The sequence below is a fragment of the Dermacentor albipictus genome, chromosome 7, assembly GCF_038994185.2.
Source record: "Dermacentor albipictus isolate Rhodes 1998 colony chromosome 7, USDA_Dalb.pri_finalv2, whole genome shotgun sequence".
Classification (NCBI taxonomy): domain Eukaryota; kingdom Metazoa; phylum Arthropoda; class Arachnida; order Ixodida; family Ixodidae; genus Dermacentor; species Dermacentor albipictus.
The window spans coordinates 86,347,475-86,366,044 of NC_091827.1; the positions used below are offsets into that span (position 1 = coordinate 86,347,475).

The following is an 18,570-nucleotide window of genomic DNA, read 5'->3' on the forward strand; positions in this document are numbered from 1 at the left end:
ATCCCAGCAGGCGGCTGCGAAAAACGGCCCTTCGACGGCGCGGAAGCCCGAAGAGCATCCGCGTACGAGAACGTGGGAGGTTCGGGTCGTGTCGGTGGCGAGGGATGAACCACTTTGCCGATTTCTTCCCGAATGACATCCGTAAGAACCGCGGCACTGGGAGGTGCTGGAGCTGATGCATAGGACTTCTGCAGTTATTCTCGAACGATTTGTCGTATTAGCTCGGTAAGGGACTCCCTGTCATCATTTGCAGGTACGAGAGAGCATGCAGCAGTCATGGTGGTCTGGCGTTCATACTGCGAGAGCCGCTGCCGAAGCATACGTTCCATGACTGTTGCCTCACGAACGAACTGAGAGACTGTTGTAGGAGGATTGCGCACGAGGCCCGCGAAAAGCTGTTCTTTTACGCCTCGCATTAACAGACGCACCTTCTTGTCTTCTGGCATTAGTGGATCGGCCCGACGGAACAATCGCGTCATGTCTTCGACGAACATGGCGACGGTTTCGTTTGGCATTTGGAACCTCGAAGACAGTGCCTGTTCGGCTCTTTCTTTCCTTTCGGGAGTGCAGAAGGCTTCGCAAAGCAGTCGGTAAAACTCCTGCCAGCTGGTAAATGAGGCTTCGTGGTTCTCGTACCATACTCTCGCCGCGTCTAAAAGGGAAAAGTAGACGTTCTTCAATACGGCGATCGTCCCAGTCGTTAAAGGCGGCGACCCGGTTGAAATGGTCCAACCAGTCTTCAACGTCCTCAAAGGCGTCGCCATAAAACGGGTTAGGCGTGCAAGGCGCGTTGAGAATGCATGGTACGGCACCATTTGGGATCCCCTCGGTTTGGCTTGCGGTAGTTGTAGACATCTTCCTCACGGAGCTTGCTAGGGGGCTGTATTGCGGTGGAAGACCTTGGAGGCGACGGCTGCTTCGATAGATTTCTGCCGTCCCCGAGGTACTGGCGTCGGTAGCTTCTGGTTGAGGACCCGTAGGCATACGATGGATGCGTACCCCGCACCTCCACCAGTTTGTCACGAGAGGAAAAGCCAGTCAGTCAGTTCTAAGCGAACGGCCGTTTACAGTTCGTTTTCGCAGCATCTACCACGCACACTTCTTCTTCCTCGACATCTAGCGTAACTAGCGCGTGCCAATATGTTGCGACGACGAGCGCGCAAATGTGCTTCACTTTGGGTTAGTTTTATTTAAATTCATACTTGCAGCTTCAAGCTGCAACTTAGCACAACAATCATGTCAACCATTGAAGAAGTAGAATATTTTATTTCTAGTAACTCACACCAAAAGGAGTATCGTAAATGAATGTGCCATGTTCTTTCAATATAAACCAACTTGCCGCACAGCCAAGGACACGAAAATAGCAGGCAACAATTTATTGCAACAAGATTGTGAGAAAAGTGGCAGACATGAAAACAGGAAGAAACTGCAACATCCAAGTGATGCAGAATAGTCGGAAATTAATGGCGTGATGGCAATAACTTCCCACAAGCAAAAGATATGTAAGACGTTTTGCAACTATCCGGAGGACAAAAAAAATCTACACAGACACGCCAGCAATTTATTTGCTCAAAATGGGATTGTTTTAAAAGGAAAAAAATACGACACCTTTTCTTGTACTTCTGCGAAGGAGGGTGAATTAAGGTAGCAAAGTCATGGGACTGGTAGCATGCCAAAATAAAATGGCTACAAAAATAATTCTAGGGCATGCACCAACCTCCTCATCTCGAATGTGCAAGCCCGTGCGTTCTTCATTAAACAGCTGCAAGATATTGGCATCTTAGTCAATTAAGCACTTTGACTGTGTTGGGGGTCTTCACCTGCTGTATTCAAAGCATTGCAATCGTCTTCAGCTCTTCTGATGCTTGGAAACTTGCCCTTGAATATTTATTTTTATTATTTTTATTTATACATACTGCAGCCCCTTTATGGGGCTATTGGAGGAGTGGGTTAGTCAAAAAGAAGCCCTAATAAAACAAGTAAACAATAACATAATAAATATTCACAAGAAATAAGGCAGATGACACAAATGAAACTCAAAATACCAGCAACACTGAGAGTCAGTACAAAATGAGAATGAGTCAATACACTGTAACAACAAGAAAATACATAAAATCAGGCGTAGGTAACTTTTAACATGAAAACGTTTAGTGGCAGTGACCTAATTGTTCCGGGAATTAAGTTCCAGAATTCCATAGTACGTGGGAAAAACTGTATTTAAATTTATTAGTTCGAGCAAAGTAAGGCTTAATATTAAGGCTATGGTGACTCCTACTTCACCGAGGAATGTCTGAATGAATATATATGGGATGCAAGACACGATTGACGATACCATGCACCAGCTTCAATGACTCAATGTGACGGCGTATGGATGGTTCAAAGGAGATAAGGCACTAGAGAGTGAAAAATAGTGATCATAGCGACGATATATGAACCTAATATATTTTCGTTGTATGCACTCAATGGTGTTAATGTCGCACTGCTTATGAGGGTTCCAGACAGGAGAAGCATAATCTAGGATTGGGCGAATTAAAGTTCTATACATCAGTAACGTAGTACAACGTAGTACAACGTAGTAACGTAGTACGACGTAGTACAACGTAGAGGTACAAAATGAAGATTTTACAGGTGTACGCTCCTACATCAAGTCATGATGACCAGGAAGTCGAAAGCTTCTATGAAGACGTGAAATCGGCGATGAGTAGAGTGAAAACTAAATACACTATACTAATGGGCGACTTTAATGCCAAGGTAGGCAAGAAGCAGGCTGGAGACAAGGCAGTGGGGGAATATGGCATAGGCACTGGGAATATCAGGGGAGAGTTACTAGTAGAGTTCGCGGAACAGAATAATATAAGAATAATGAATACCTTGAATACCTGAATGAAAGACGATTGCAAGGCTTCGAAGACAACCCGTGAAGACCTCCAGCACAGTCAAAGTGCTTCATTAGCTGAGTTGCCAATGAGTTGCAGCTATTAATGAGTGACTCATTGTATTACACATTAAAGACGTTGATGTTGGTGCATGCCCAATTGTTCGTGAAGCCATTTTATTTTAGCACGCAGGCATGGACATAATTTTGCTAGTTTAATTCACCCCGCTTCGTAATGTGCAGAAAACAGCGTATTTATTGATCCTGAAACAATTCCATTTACAGTAAATTAACTAATGCCTTGCTTGTCTAGTTCTTTTTCATTATCTTGATACTTGAAACACGTCTAATGTGTGTTGTAATGCTTGTGTAAAATTCACTGTCATCACACCATCCAATTCCGATTATTCGTCATTACATGTATTTCGAATTTTTGTTTTCAGTTTTCATCTATCTGCCACTTTTCTCATAATTTTGTTGCAATAAATTTTTATCTGCTGTTTTCGTGTTCTTGGCTGTCCAGCAAGCTGATTGATATTGAAGGAACATCGCATTTACAATATTGCTTTCGGTGTGAAAGTTTAGAATTACATTATCAGAAACGCTAAAGTTCTGCTTCTTACTAACAGTTGGCATGAGTATTTTCCTAAGTTAAAGCTTGAAATGCAACGAATATGAATTTTAATAAAGCTAACATAAAGTGACACAACAGGTTTGTGCGCTCATCGTCGCAACGTATAAACAGCGGGGCAAGCGCCTGCATAAGATCACTCGATGCATGCAACGTTACTGACTAAAAAAATTAAATTGTTGGGTTTTACGTGCCAAAACCACTTTCTGATTGTGAGGCCCGCCGTAGTGGAGGACTCCAGATGTTTTTACCACCTGAGGTTCTTTAACGTTCACCTAAATCTAATTTCGCATTTCACCCCTATCGAAATGCAGGGATTCGATCCCGCGACCTCGTGCTCAGCATCCGAACACCATAGCCAATGAGAAACCACGGCAGGTCTTTATTGACTACAAAAAAAAAACAGAGAAGGAAAGGAAAATGAAAATAAGTCGTTGCCTCTGAGACTTGGCGACGCGTGGCAGCCATCTCAGAGGTGGGTGCGTTTCACTGAATCCGCCAGACCTGTTGAGGGTCAAAGTCGGCCGTATGGGCCGACGGGAGTGCCTTATCGTTAAGCTATTCTGAGCCAAGGTGGAACGGCCTAACGTTCCACCTTGGCACAGACTAGACAAACAAATGAGTCGCATTTGAAAATTAACTAGGAGCAGGTGCGACTCTTTCGAGTTTCGCAATTTATTTCATAAATGAGAGTCGGTGCAGTCACCTGCAGCGAACACCAGCTTCCGCCGGCCCGTTCAGAAGACGTCTGCTCTGAAGGGCTCCAGCGTCTTGCCGTTGACCTTAAGAGGAGCCTCCGTGATTACGTAGCGGATCTTGAGCGGCGAGTGGCCTCCCTCTGAAGGTCTGGCGCCCAGAAAGTCGAGGAAGCGCTGAGGTGAGCATTTGCTGGAGCCGTACTTTCCGCACATGTAGTACAGCAGTTTGATGCCGAAAATTCGGGTACGGACGTCCTTGCAGGAAGCGTACACTACCTCGGCGAAATTTCTTTCCACGGCGTAGACAATTTCTGTGGCCGTAGGCTCGCGTTTCCCCTTGGCGCTGTTGCCGAAGACGGTGACGAAATCGGACTGCTTCGGCGAGCAGAACGCCTGGCAGACGAGGTTCTGCAAGTTGCGGAAGCACTTGCTGTCCCTGCCAAGGCCGAGTTTGACGAGTTTGCCGAACTGAGATTTGAAGGTTCCCGACTGGTTAGCGTCGCAGCAGGCAGGCACCGGCTCGCCCGCAGAGTCGAGCAGCGCGGGACATGCCTTCTGGAGAAGTGTGCTTTCGATGTTGACTGGATCGCGCTCCACGGCGCATGGCAGACGCCTCGCGGTGTACTTGTCCTTGCCGCAGTGGCCGTAGAGGACGCAGTGAGCCAAGGCTGACGAAATCAGCGTGGCGCTTACGCCGGCGATGAAAAGCCAACGGCTCGACATTGCGATGCGTGCTGGTCACGGAGTCCTCAAGTACGGACCAATCAAGCCCTCCACGTACTCTTCTTGTACGGCTGACACTCCTCGAACTTTCTTTCGATGGGCGCACTTGACCAGTAGATGATTAGATGTCCCAGTGTAACGTGACCTGCACATAGCACACATGCGCGATGTCAGAAGGTGATTACACAGATGCGCGCCGCATTCCATCACCTAATCCTCTAGTGATGGTTGGTATCTAAAATTGTGTCTATTTTATTGCGCTGAACAAAGGTCTGACACGCATTTTAGGTATGCAGCAGTAGCAATGTTCTCGGAGAAAAAAACACTTTTTAAAAGTGACATACATATATGCCTTTTAGAACGATAGAAAGCTGAGCTAGTTGGTAAGGATTCATTATGCCTTATTCATTATGTCTGCACGCCTCACCTCTTTTTTGCAGAATGTATGTCTGTTAGGTCTCGCTAACGCAGACATTTAAAAACCTCAAACAGGTAGGTTTGGTATATTGGAGCACCCTTATTAAGGACGTAATTATCAAAATTAGAGTTTAGGCCCACCACGATGCCCTTAAAAAGTTCATTAGGGTGTAATTTTCTCCCTGAATAGAACTTGTAATCCGTCTCGCATGCATTTCCATTTTTTGACGCTGTACACTGGTTCCTCAGTATCAAAAATTTCTTCATTTTATTGTTTTATTAGAATTAATTTCTTTATACGATGCTGCAGCCAGTGAGCCCAAGCAGGAGAGTTTGTACAAAAATGAATTTCATTATAAAACAGTAACAAATTATACAGTGGTACCTAATTGCAGTGAAAATCGTGGTAATGAATTCCGCTTTGTAAAGGTTTGCGGCAAGAATAAATATTCAGACCTCATGCATTCAGTGTTGGCGTCACGACAGAAAGAAACACGCACCGACCGTTAAGCGAAAAAAAAAATGGGGCACATAAAACCGATGACGATTATTAAATAACGAAGTATAGTCCTAAACGGCATGCAGTTCTCCTACAGAGTATCTAACGAGATATATTTCGTATCGTCATGTTCTTTCCACGAATGACAGGCTCTGCTAAAACGGTCGTTGCATATACAAAGCGGCAACTCATACATAATCATTTTCCACAATGTTCACTGAGCAAATAAATATGTTCTAATTTTTAAGGTCTATACGTCCCCAACACCAAGATATGGATACGACATAAACAAAATTACTTCCTTGAGAAAGATAACGACGCTGATTGCATGCACTTCGCGACACTTAACAATAAGAAGCAGGAGAGGGCCACATGAGAGGGTAAAGCTCACATAGCCATATTTACAGTTAATCTATGCACATTCTTAGGGACAAAGTGATGCGCTCGTGAACACGTCTGCATGGTTTTGCGTAAATTCACGGCTATCGCTGCGTATTTGCGAAATGTGTTCGCCGTTTGCGCGTTCTGGTGAATGATACATAGAGTGATTGTAAAGTTAGCCATTGAGAAAAACAACACAAAACAGGCTTCTAGGAATAATTGGGCAAAACTATCACTATTGATAATGTATAAGCGAAATAAAAGATGCATAGAGCCTAGCTCCTTTAAGAGGGTTAACTTATACAGCAGTGTCCTCAATACATCCTTAAATATTATAAGCACACGCCATGGCTATCTTTGTCGTAATAACGCAATGGAGTCTCCATGGCGTTTAGCATTTATAGCTTAATTATGATTGTTGAAAATAATTACCGAATACTTGTTTTCTGCCTATTTTCATGCGTTTTTCCAGATTCGGAGCAGTTTTTCACGGTGTCAACGGGAATCTCAAGAATGTAAACTCCTTACATTTGTTGAAAATGAAGTTGTAGGACTTGTGTATGCGATGTTGAATATGTGTACATAAAGCGTGATTTATGCGGTAAATCCCATAATTAGGCGCTAAAGCTGACTACAACTGTATTTTACGAACGATACAAAAGTTAGACCACTGCCATCAGAAAACTACGGCTACCACACAGGTCACTTTTGTAAACTTCGAGGGAAAATCAGTATAGAGGTGCATGCCATAGTAAATGCTTCTGCATAAATTACAGCCTGTCTGAAAAAGAAGAGAACCTTCAGCAAGTGCTCGACAGCCTGACATTGTCGTTACTAGTTATGATTACCACAAAGCCGAAATACCTCTTATAAACTTGAAGTTCACATTTGGTTATCAGGAAAAGTATGTTATGTAGCCTACATGCTGAAACCTCAACGTTTCCGCCTTAATTATAAGATTTGCAAGATATCGCGGACGGTTCGTTTACTGCCTATTGCTGTGCATTTCAAAAGGGACGTGGTAGTTTTCCTCGACATCATCTGTGAACTAAGCAAGACACCTGCATATATTTAGAAAAAAAAAACAAGGTGTACGACATGGGTGATTTGTAGGCAAAGTATAAATATTCTGGGCGAATTAGGGCATTTGCAGTAAATTGCGTATGGAAGGATGTCACACGAATATACGCGTGTTTTACGAGTGGTACCGAATTTCTGTCTTTCCTACATCTACAGACACTAATATTATGGGCATTGTGAAAACATAACTGCCCGTATGCTTGCACAATGAAATGTGCTTCGTTTAATTAGAGCCTTTCAAAAAAAAGTTAAAAAACCCTTTGGCAAGTCCACGAAAGCATTTTACGGCGGTTATCTTACGCTTCCAAGTGTACCGCGAGAAATTTAAGTCACTGGGAGTGTACGTCATTGCTCAAGTTTGGCAAAACGCTCAATTTTCTGGCTTAAATATTATATTTGCAAATTAATGTCCAGGCCTCGTTTTTCCCCTATTTTTATGCTTTATACGATGCGCCCGTGGTATCCTCGGTGAACTGAAGGAATCACCTTGTTTGTATTTCATGGAAATACAGGGAAGCATATGGTGAATCTCTCTAAGTTCAGTCTTGGGGTTAAATATGGTCTTTGCAGCAAATTACACACGCAAGTTCACCAGAGTGATATAATTACATAACGGTAAAGCAAACGAGGTCAAATTCAGTCATAATTAGAGGGAAATTATGGCTGAAGGGGTTCTACGTGCGCAACGCCATAAAGTGCGCAGTTAAATTACAGGCAACTGAAATTCTAGGACTTTCAGACTGACTCTAACCAAATAAGTGAATTTTATTAGCCCGACGTTTCGGAGCCTACTCGGGGTATTCTTCGGGGGTGGCGGCGGGCAGCTCTTAAAGGGTCTTTCGTAAAAAGGAGGGTAGAGTACGGAAGGTGGAGAGACACTTCTCTGACGAGAAGGGGGGTGAAGCGATAGGGTGAGATGGTGGAAGCGGTGCTGGTCGGCCGCGATGACCGGTGCTGGAGAAGCTTGACCCGCGAGAGTGCCTTTGACGGCAGGAGAAGGGGGGGTGGGGGTGCAAAGGCGAGGGCAGACGTTTTGGCGTTGGTGACCTCGAGCGTGGTTCTACCTGGCTGGGCGTCCTTTTGTTCTTTTCGTCATGTCGCCAAGGCCATGTATATACATTGAGGGTAGGTTGTCCTTCACGCCGTTTATGTTACCCTCCGTATTGTGAATGTGCCATGACTCCAGTAGTAGTCTTCTTCGCGAGTTCGTCTCTGTTTGAAGGATTTACGTTTCTTGGAAGGCGATTTTGTGGTCGGCGTCTTCAGAATGTTCTTCGACGGCGCTGCGTATACGGCTGAATATAAAAGAAATAATCAGACAACACGAAAACGACGTCAGAACATTAAACCGTACACGCAGCGCCGTCGCCGACTACTACTGAAGTCATGGCGCATTCACAATACGAAGGGTAGCATGAACGGCGTGAAGGATAACCTACCCTCAATGTATATCCATGGCCTTGGCGACATGACGAAAAGAAGAAATGGACGACCCAGCCAGGTAGATCCCCGCTCGAGGTCACCGACACCAAAACGCCTGCGCTCGCCCCCTCCCTTCTCCTCCCGTCAACGGCACTCTTTACCTGTCAATGGCACCTTTCTTAACCATCCACTTCTGCAAGTGGAGAGTAGCAGGCCAGAGCAAGCGTACGTCAAACCTTCTTGTTTAAAAATGTATTTATAAGTTTAACCTCGCAAATTGCATTTTTAAGGTCAATAGCCCATGGACTGCGAACTATAGTGATCTCGCTGATGAGCCTCTACCTTTCTCCCTCCTACCCTCTCTCTCCTTTACTCCCATCAACCCCACCCTGCTGGCGCCGAGCCATGCTCCCGCATGGGCTGCAGAAGATAGTGCCAGCCTTTCCTCTCTTTCCCACAAGAACCACTTCTCTCGCTGGGTGCTTAGCTAGGGCCACCCTGGCATAAAATAACAACTAGCGTGCACATTTTTGGCGCAACAACGTAGCATTTCTTGGCCAGACATCCTTCCTAACTCTAAGGCAAACCATGTAGAATGAATCAGTGCAGTAACAAATGATTTCAGCAGCATATTAGGCTGTGTTTACTAGCTTCTTTGGTGCTCCAGCTTTTGCGTGCTGGAGCATCCGTTAACTGCTGAGCGCACAACGTGCGAGAACGCCTAAATTTGAAGCATTGCGAAAATTCCGCATAGCATTTAGATACTACGTAAGGATGCTTGCGCTTTGCTTTAAAAAAAAATAAACATCTCTGAGAGCAGTGTGCGGAGTGCAGCCCCGTATGGAAGCTCAAATAGCTGTCATAAAGAGAGCAATTGTTTGCCGTTCAGACAGTTTAATCTTATAGGCCTTCCTCCCAATCTGCCGGAACCTTGATCGCATGTTTTCACCTGCTTACGCTGTCGAGGATGCATGTGTGGCACTTCCTTTGTCCTCGTTATACGCAGTGCTCGCCTTTACATTCAGCAGAATCGGCTCCACTCACCTGAAGTGTACAAGCCATGGTTGACAGAGCTTGCAGGGCAAGCAAACTGGAATTACACCGTGAATTTGCTGCCCACGCGATAATATTATTGCGGTTTATTTTAAAAAACCCTATTGAAAAGTTCCGCTTAGTCACAGCGAGCTGAACTCCACTTTGTCTTCGCGGCGACTTTGTTGTATTTCTTAGCCCATGTTCAATTTGTCTTCCTGTGGCAAGTACGCAGCTGGTGCGTGGTACATTCAACGTTCCCAGTTGTAAACAGCTGTATTTTCGACAGTGTTATAAAATCGCTTGCTCATTGTCATGACACCGAATGCGCAGCTCGCGGTGGACACAGCTGTTGTACAATTGGTCTCCTCTCAAAGGCAGTGTCGCAACCAATCGTCTACAATCCAGCAGTCTATAGGAAGCAGAAACTCTTTGCATTTATTTTTCTGCGTATGCCTTATATAAACATGTGTTTAGGCGTAGTTTAAGGGAGGTATACTGATAACGCTCGATAAGAAACTGTGACATTTAAGCCGGAAAGTTCTCAGATTTCCACTGCTGGGAGGCAATTATTCGCAATAGTAGCTTAAGACATGATTGTGCTTTCTAGGTTCGGAGTAGTCTATGGCGCTTTCTGGTTCGAATTGTGTCACTGGAGTGGCATGTTATTATTTCTTGCACTGGATTGATGAAAAAACCAGAAACAATAAAGGAAAAACTATGTGTACAGTTTCTGACAACGTGTCAAAAATATTCCTCACGAACTCCAAACAAATCGAGACATTCGAGACAGCGTAGAGTTCTTCGAACTTCTTAATTCACTATCACAGTGGTGTGAAGTTCGGTGACAAAATATTTGAAGACCACTTTTGTGCCACTCAAGGCTAAAGGTATGGCTTAGGCAGCACGCTCCAAAGATACCGCCCAGAGTTCTAACCTCAGCTTGACGCGACGCATAGACATTTGCACAGATATAGAACCAAGTTTCTTCTGCGGTGCCAAATTGGCAAGTCATGTAACAAGAGTTTCCGGCGCTGTGGTCCGCAAGGGTTGTGCTTGTCTTTGTTTGTCTCCATGCCGGTAATCGCGTTATATGTCGCGATTCCTGCAAGAAACATTAGACAAAAAAGGGCAATTTTCTCTCCTAGCCTTCCCAGATTATGGTGACTGGGATCGGAACGTTGGGCGCTCTGTTTGAGCAGTCGGTGTCGACAGGAAGCATCCCTAATTACTAGAGAGTAGTGGAAGCCATTCCGATCTTCTATTTTGGTATTCGCTCGTCTCAAATAAACTGTAGCAAGGCGTGAGGCCGGGATAGTAGGAAATCTTTGATATTCACAGCGCAGCTGCGAACAAAAGTGAGAAAGCAACAACGAAGAGAAGTGCTGACTTCCAACTGATCTTTATTATGATAAACACGTGTTAACATAGTACACCTTATCCCAATCTAAGCTCTGATGCACGATGCCGAAACTAAAATACACCTCAAATCTTTAGGAAGCAACAACACATGAATGAATGGATGGATGGATGGATTCAGTTAGTGTCCCTTTTAAAACTGGGTGAGGGGATTGGCCAGCAGGCTCTTTTTCTTATTTTGCCAAATGTCTTAACTATATTAACAAAATCGGACAAAAAATTCTCAGCATCAAACTTTCACAACCATTCTTGTCAACTTGTTTTGCACACCTCCGTTGTTTTTGGTCTTTCTAGTCTTTTGACACCAAACTTCCGATCGCCTTTTACTAATCTCTATTGCCGACATGTTCTTACCCCTGCTATCCCTGAACGCAAGGGCTTCAAGGACTCTCGCAGAGCCTGAACCGACAGTAGGGTAACATGTTCCATTGTTTCCCTAGCTTTACTGCAGCAAGCAGATGCTTCTTCTTCATTTTCGTACCCCGCTTTGTAACTACGCATTCCAAGATATATTGATCTGGCTTCAAAAACTAACGAACTTCACTTTGAGCTGCCATAAAACGTTACTTTTCTGATTTCACTTAAAACTCTGAGGCAGTTAGCCATAGCAGGTTTCTTTTTCATTTCCGCCACCCAGGAGATCGCCTCCGCCTTGGAAGAGGCTCGCAGAGTAAGTAAAGGACAAGCACGAGCTTCCACTATTGTTCGATTGTGCCTTCGTGTGTGGACCCTACACAGACACCATCCTTTGTCATCGCTACCTGCCACGTACCCACCCAGCTTGCAGCCTTTCAATTACTATATCGCGCCATAAGAATATTCTACCATCAAGATTTTCTCCCGCTTGGATTCCGCGAATACGTTCGTGGGTCCTGCCTAAACCTTCCGTTACGCTGCAGATCCATGGAATTACACAAAAGTCATCCGTTTCATTGATTGGCCTCAAAAACTTACCCTATTTGATAGTATTGCAGAGTACGGATATACTGTGCATTTCTATAGCGGTGGATTTGTCCCACCTAAGGCCTACACTGCATCCTTCGTCATCTCACGTATGATCATCACTCGGTCGCTTCAACTAGACCATTGGTCAACGTCAACTGCCGCCGAAGTTGTTGCTATCCGGGAGGCACTTCGATTTCTCTCCGAGGAGCCTCCTCGCGCATGGACGATATTGTGCGACTCTGAGCCAGCTCTTCGTACCATTGAGTGTCCTCAGACGGGGGCTGTATTATTCAGTAGCCCTGGAAATTACAGATCATGTCGACAATGTAAACAGAAATGGGCAGAGTATCACCTTTCAGTGGATACCTGCACACTATCACTTGATAGGGATTGAAAAAGCAGACGCTGAAGCGAAAATTCATTTCATGCTTCTGAACTATGAATTGCGATTTCACGAACAGACACAAACACCCTACTTCGTTGCTTAATACACAACTCTACGTTGGAGCACTACACCTAGCGGGCACGGCGGACCATCAACAAGCATGTGGATTTATAAGCCATTCTTCTGCTTTATGCAGGTGTACAATATTAATCTGGCCGCATCAGTTCTGCAACTACATATAGCCAGCGCAGGACTGCACAAGCCGTATCTGTCGAGCTGTCAAGTGTACCCCCGGATCATAACTGCTTCGCCGGTGCCCCTGGTGCTGCATCACAGCCTTCATGACGACCCCCCTTCACTGTCTCAAGGTACTCTATCAGAGGAGTCACCTGGTCGTCACGTGACATCGGCGCGCTGCCTTAAAGAGCATCGACCCCAGGTGCGTAATTTAAGTGGTCACGGCAAACCATCAACAAGCATGTGGTTTTATAAGCCATTATTCTGCTTCATGCAGGTTAGTGATTACCATAGCACAATTAAGAGAGATTATCGTGGTCTTGTGGTCTCGCCGGGCCCCCAACAGTGCATCTCTAAAGGCAAAAATGTGTGTTGTGTGTGCTTGCTCATAGTGTGCGGAGGTATTGAGTTAAATACTGGCCCCTCCGGTGACAGTAACTCTTCCGTTGAATCCATGGTCAAGGAACTATTGACAGCTCAAAATAGACTGGTAACGGATGTAACAGCACTTAGGACACAACAGACTAGCATGGAAAAACTCGTGGCTGATCTTTGAACCCGGTTTGCTGAGTTGGAAAAAGAAGTTTCGCGTGTCGACGACCTTGAACGAACAATAAAGATCTTTGGAAGCAAAATTACCTGACGTAGAAGATAGGAGTCGGCGCTCAAACATGGTGGTCTTCGGTATTCCTGAAGGTCTGGATGAGACAGAATCGGTCCTAAAAGATAAAGTTCTTGACAAAATTTTTGCTGCAAAGCTTGACATTCAATGTATATCCGTTGGTAGAATTCATCGCCTTGGAAGGGTGGGCAAACAAAGACCGGTCATAATTCATTTCCAGAATTTTAATGAAAAGCAGCTTGTGTTGAAAAGCGCTTACAAATTAGGAGGCACCATAATATTGATCCAGAATGATTATTCGCGAAGTACTCTGAGTAAGCGAAGACTTCTATGGAACAGCGCAAAAGCTGAGAAGGATCAGGCCGGGAAAGAAAGTCAGCTTAATTAATGACAAAGTGCGAGTGAATAATAAGTTCTTCGTTTAGGATGAACAAAAAACTCGAGAACACAAATTCGTGGTAATCAAGGTACCCCAAAGAATGACTGACACACTACGGTTGCAGTCAAAGAATTACGAGTTCTAAACATTAATGCTTGCAGCATTGTTCACAAAACTGAGAAACTTGAATCGGTTATCTTGAGTTACAATCAGCATGTAGTTGTGTGAACCGAAACGTGGCTGCATGACGCTATTGATGACACAGTTCTTATTCCCCCATCTTATCAGGCCTATCGTCGTGATAGGTCATACAAAGGTGGCGGGGTAGCAGCTCTGGTAAACAAAAATATAACTGCTGTTCCTTTACGTCAAGCCAGTAACCTAGAAGCTGTTACATTGAAACTTTCTTGCTGTGGTAAAACATTTTTATTGTTTGCCGTTTATCGAGCCCCTGACTCACCTGCGCAATCCTTTGGTGATCTTTGTGAACATATTGCATCGTTTACATGTGATAATGGGCTGCTTATAGGCGATTTTAATCTCCCGCACATTGATTGGGAGAATGTATATCTTCCTTCACCGAGTCTACCTTACACGTGAACTACCTACGCAATATTATGCTTCGTCATAACTTGCAACAGGTTGTCAAACAACTGACACGCGTTCACGGCACGTAGGCAACGGTCCTTGATCTTGTTTTTGTAAGTCGATCCATTGAACATTTTTCTGTCTCCGTTCAACCTGGCATTTCAGACCATGAACTCGTGTATTTCACATGCTCGTTGAACTCGTGTCAAGTAAGAAAAAAGAAGACAGTTACTATTAAAGACTTCTCTCCTGCCAATGATGAAAGAATTCTAGATTACCTTGAAATATGCTTTGGCGAATTCCGAGGGCATGATATTACTGTACTTTGGGACACATTAAAAAAATGTTAATCACTGCCTCAACAATTTTATTCCGAGCAGAGCTAAGCGAGCATATAAAGTTACTCCCTGGATTACAAGAGGAATCTTTCACCTTAAAAGAAGGTTTAAGCGCTTAAGATGGCGATGTGGTTCACGTGACGCAATCCAAGAAATCCAGAATAACTTAAACCAAAAAGTTAGGGCATGCTAAGCGTCGGTATTTCCAGCATAGACTCCCAAACTTTACTTGCTTCGCACCAAAAAAATTTTGGGCCTTTCTAAGAAAAAATAACAAGGCAATTCGCCATATTGTACATGAGGGGATTATCATCAATTAAAAGCACATAATTGCGCAATATTTTAATGAATACTTCCCCAGTGTTTTTCCTAACTCTGACACCACTACACTTCATAACTGCACGCCATGCAACTCTGCACAAACTGCGCCACGGTCTACACTAACAAACCTGAAGACGCTGAACAAGTTGCCATTGCATTGGCACTAACAGACGATAGATTCATCGAAATATATAGCGACTCGAAAACGGCTATTAGAGCTTTCAATAGGGGAAAGATTGCCCCGCAGGCTGCGAGAATAATTAACAAAAGGCAAACAAATGTTACACGTTACATTTATTGGTTCCCGGCGCACCTTTGTTCACTTGATGGCATTCCCGTCAATCCAAATGAATCGGCCAACCGCGTCGCCCGCGACCTTACAGACCGGGCCGCTTTTACATATGGTTTTGATTCTGCTGGATTGGAGAACTTACATAGAGATACGCTCATTACATACAATGAAATTACAAAACATTACTACATGGGAAGGAGGGAGTTTCCACCCCCTCACTATAGGCTAAACAGAGCACAAGCAGTTACACTTAGACAATTACAGACAGAGTCTTATTATTCACCTGCACAAATAAAGAAATGGTATAACATTGCAGACATGAATATTATATGCAAAGCATGCAAACAGGAGATATGCACGCTTGAACATCTGCTCTGGGAGTGTGGGTCGCTCGGCCCTGGCATTTCCCGGAATCGGTTTTTAGGAATGATCAGATCTCCTGATCATATCCCTCAAGTCCTGGCTGTCCAGTACGCCCGTGATAGGGCTAGGAGGCTTGACCTCCCGGTCCCAACATGGAACTATCCAGGCAGGTGGCAACACCTTGTACAGGACCAGATTAAAGTTTTTCCTCCTCCTCCTCCACCTGATATTGTGTCATTACCAGGTGTTGTTTCAATGCTACTCAATCTTAAAACTAAATCCTCCTCAGGTCCAGGTGACATACCCAACGTTTTTTTGAGGAGGTATGCCGAAGCATTAGCACCTTTTATAGTCATTATATTTCAAGTGTCCTCGTCTTCAGCTACCCTGCCTAGAGATTGGCTCTTGGCACGTGTTTTACCTTTACTGAAGAAAGGTGACACACTGGTAACAAGCTATCGTCCTATATCACTAACTTCATCATGTTGCAAACTACTAGAACACATCATACCTAAGGAAATTACTAAGTTTGTAGCGCATAACAACATACTTTCTTCTTGCCAACATGGTTTTCGCAAGGGTTTTTCTACTGTAACACAATTAACAACAGTTATTCACAATTTTGCTAGTGTTCTTGACACGACCAGTCAAATTCATGTAACATTTTTAGATATTAGACAGGCGTTCGATCTCGTATCACATAGCAACCTTGTTAATAAACTAGAATCAATTAATATTCTAACCTGCTTAGTGAATTGGGTGGCTGCTTATCTGTCTAATGGCATACAATTTGTTTCAGTTAATGATCACTCATCCGACGAACTTCCAGTATCATCTGGAATGCCCCATGGCAGCGTACTGGGCCCATTACTCTTCCTGATATACATTAATGACATTACAAATGAAATTAAATCCTCAGTTCAAATTAGATTATTTGCACGCGATTGTGTACTCTATAGTAAAATTAACTGCCGGGAAGATCACTTAGTACTAAACTCTAATCTCCAAAACATTCTTTCGTGGTGTCGTCAATGGAGCATGGAATTAAATACCAATAAAACAGTATACATGTCAATAACCATAAAGAAAATAAGAGGACCGTCGTTTGTCTAATAGCTAGGTTCCGAAATGCTTGCGTTAGTCAGCGAGTACAAAACTTTGGAATCACAATAGCCAACAACCTTAGCTGGAGTACTCATCTCTCTAACATATGTAATTCTTCGTTCAGGAAACTGAACTACGCAATCCAAGAAATCCAGAATAACTTAAACCAAAAAGTTAGGGCATGCTAAGCGTCGGTATTTCCAGCATAGACTGCCAAATTTCTCAGACATAAGCTAAAACATGCACCTCCTAGAACTAGGTTAACGGCTTATACATATCTAATTCGACCTGAACTCGAATACGCCAGCATTGTCTGGAATCCCTATACAAAAACTAACATCGATGCTCTTGAAATGATACAGCGTAAAGCTGTCAGGTTCATTTATTCTAAATATCGTACAAGTGACTTTCCCTCTAGTCTAATGATGCAGCATAACATTCAGACTCTACAGTTACGAAGAAAAAATACAAAGAATAAAAATTTCTGTTTTCGCTCAAGAATAATCTCTTGTCTATAAACCCAGATCCTTATTTAAAACCACTAACAGCACGTCGAACACGGCATCGTCATGCTGACTCTTTAACAACTTATAACACCCGAACTAGCCATTTCAAATATTCTTTCTTTCCACGCACCATAACACATTGGAACAACCAACCTTTTTCACGGCTATCTAACCCTAATTTTTTAGAACATATAGGTCTTTAACATCACTGGCATTTTTGTACGGCGAATTCGTATCTACATTTATCTGTTTTCTTGTGCTCGGTTATCCTGTCTCGTTGGCTGCAGTAACGGCCTCGTAAAATGATTTTTTTTCTTTTTTTTGGTACGTTTATCTTTCTTTCTTTTTTTATTCATTTATTCAAGACATTCTTTACAGAAATGCCTTGGGGCACGCGACAAAAGGCACTGAACGTGCCTGACTGGGCCTCACCACCCTTGGCAGCTGCGGTCACACAAGCACATAAATTAATAACAAAAAGTGTGACATGCTTTTGGCAATTTGGTTGTGTTTCAAGTGCGTAAAAAGCTCTATGATTGTGTTGCTACGCTTCAGTGCCCTGCACTTGGCGTTGCTATTTGCTAATATTTGTACGGTTCGTGCCTTTTTCTTTTCATTTTTCTGCTATTACAATTACTACTCTTTGTTGCTAGGTACGGGATCGTGTTATATGCTATGATTTGTACGCGTTGCTTGCTTATATTTTCATGTATATTCTTGCCCCTCCTGCTTTCGGGCCTGCAGTATTCTGTAAATAAAAATTAAAGAAAACCAGGTTGACGACACAAGCGAGTGCCTAGATGGGACCTAGAAATGAAATTCTGTATGCCTCACAAGCTCAAAGAGAGAGAGAGAGAGAGAGAGATGAAAATGACAGAAAGGCAGGGAGGTTAACCGGAGTTAAAACCCCCCGTTTGCTACCCTGTAAAGGGGGTGTAAAGGCGGAAAGATGAGCATGCAAAAAAGGCGACGGAATGGGATCATTGTAGTCTTTCTAATAGGCCACTGTCACGTAAAAAGGTCAGCAAAGCCTTGACCGACTTTCGGTGCCACGACAGTTCATGTCGGCATTCCAAGATGACTGTTCCGAAAGTGGCCTGTCGTCAAGGCGTGCCAACGCGGTCGCTAGTGAGAGCCGGTGCGCGCTGTATCGAGGACAGGGGCAAAGTACATATTCTATGGTCTCCTCGCCGCCGCAGTGACTGTAGGCCGCACTCTCGTCCATACCGATTCAGAAGGCGAAAGATCTTGTGTAAGCGACACCAAGCCACAGTCAGCAAAGTATTGCTGTCTCGAGTCGACAGAGTCCAGAT

The 18,570-nt window shown here is 43.9% G+C and overlaps 1 protein-coding gene across 6 annotated transcripts in view; it reads right to left on the reverse strand.

The window, feature by feature from the left end:
• Window positions 1-3,993: 3,993 nt before the first annotated feature.
• Window positions 3,994-18,570, reverse strand: part of LOC135899672 (NPC intracellular cholesterol transporter 1-like) — a 74,580-nt gene continuing 60,003 nt past the window's right edge. For 4 of the 6 annotated variants that reach the window (XM_065428991.1, XM_065428993.1, XM_070522428.1 and 1 more), the window contains 2 exons: window positions 13,384-13,463; window positions 3,994-5,072 (listed from right to left, as the gene is read on the reverse strand). In XM_065428991.1, coding sequence (XP_065285063.1) covers window positions 4,244-4,927 — 684 coding nt within the window. In that variant the 5' untranslated portion in view covers window positions 4,928-5,072; window positions 13,384-13,463 and the 3' untranslated portion in view covers window positions 3,994-4,243. The remainder of the gene's footprint in view (window positions 5,073-13,383; window positions 13,464-18,570) is intronic. The other 2 variants (XM_065428990.1, XM_065428992.1) reach the window with 1 other exon arrangement.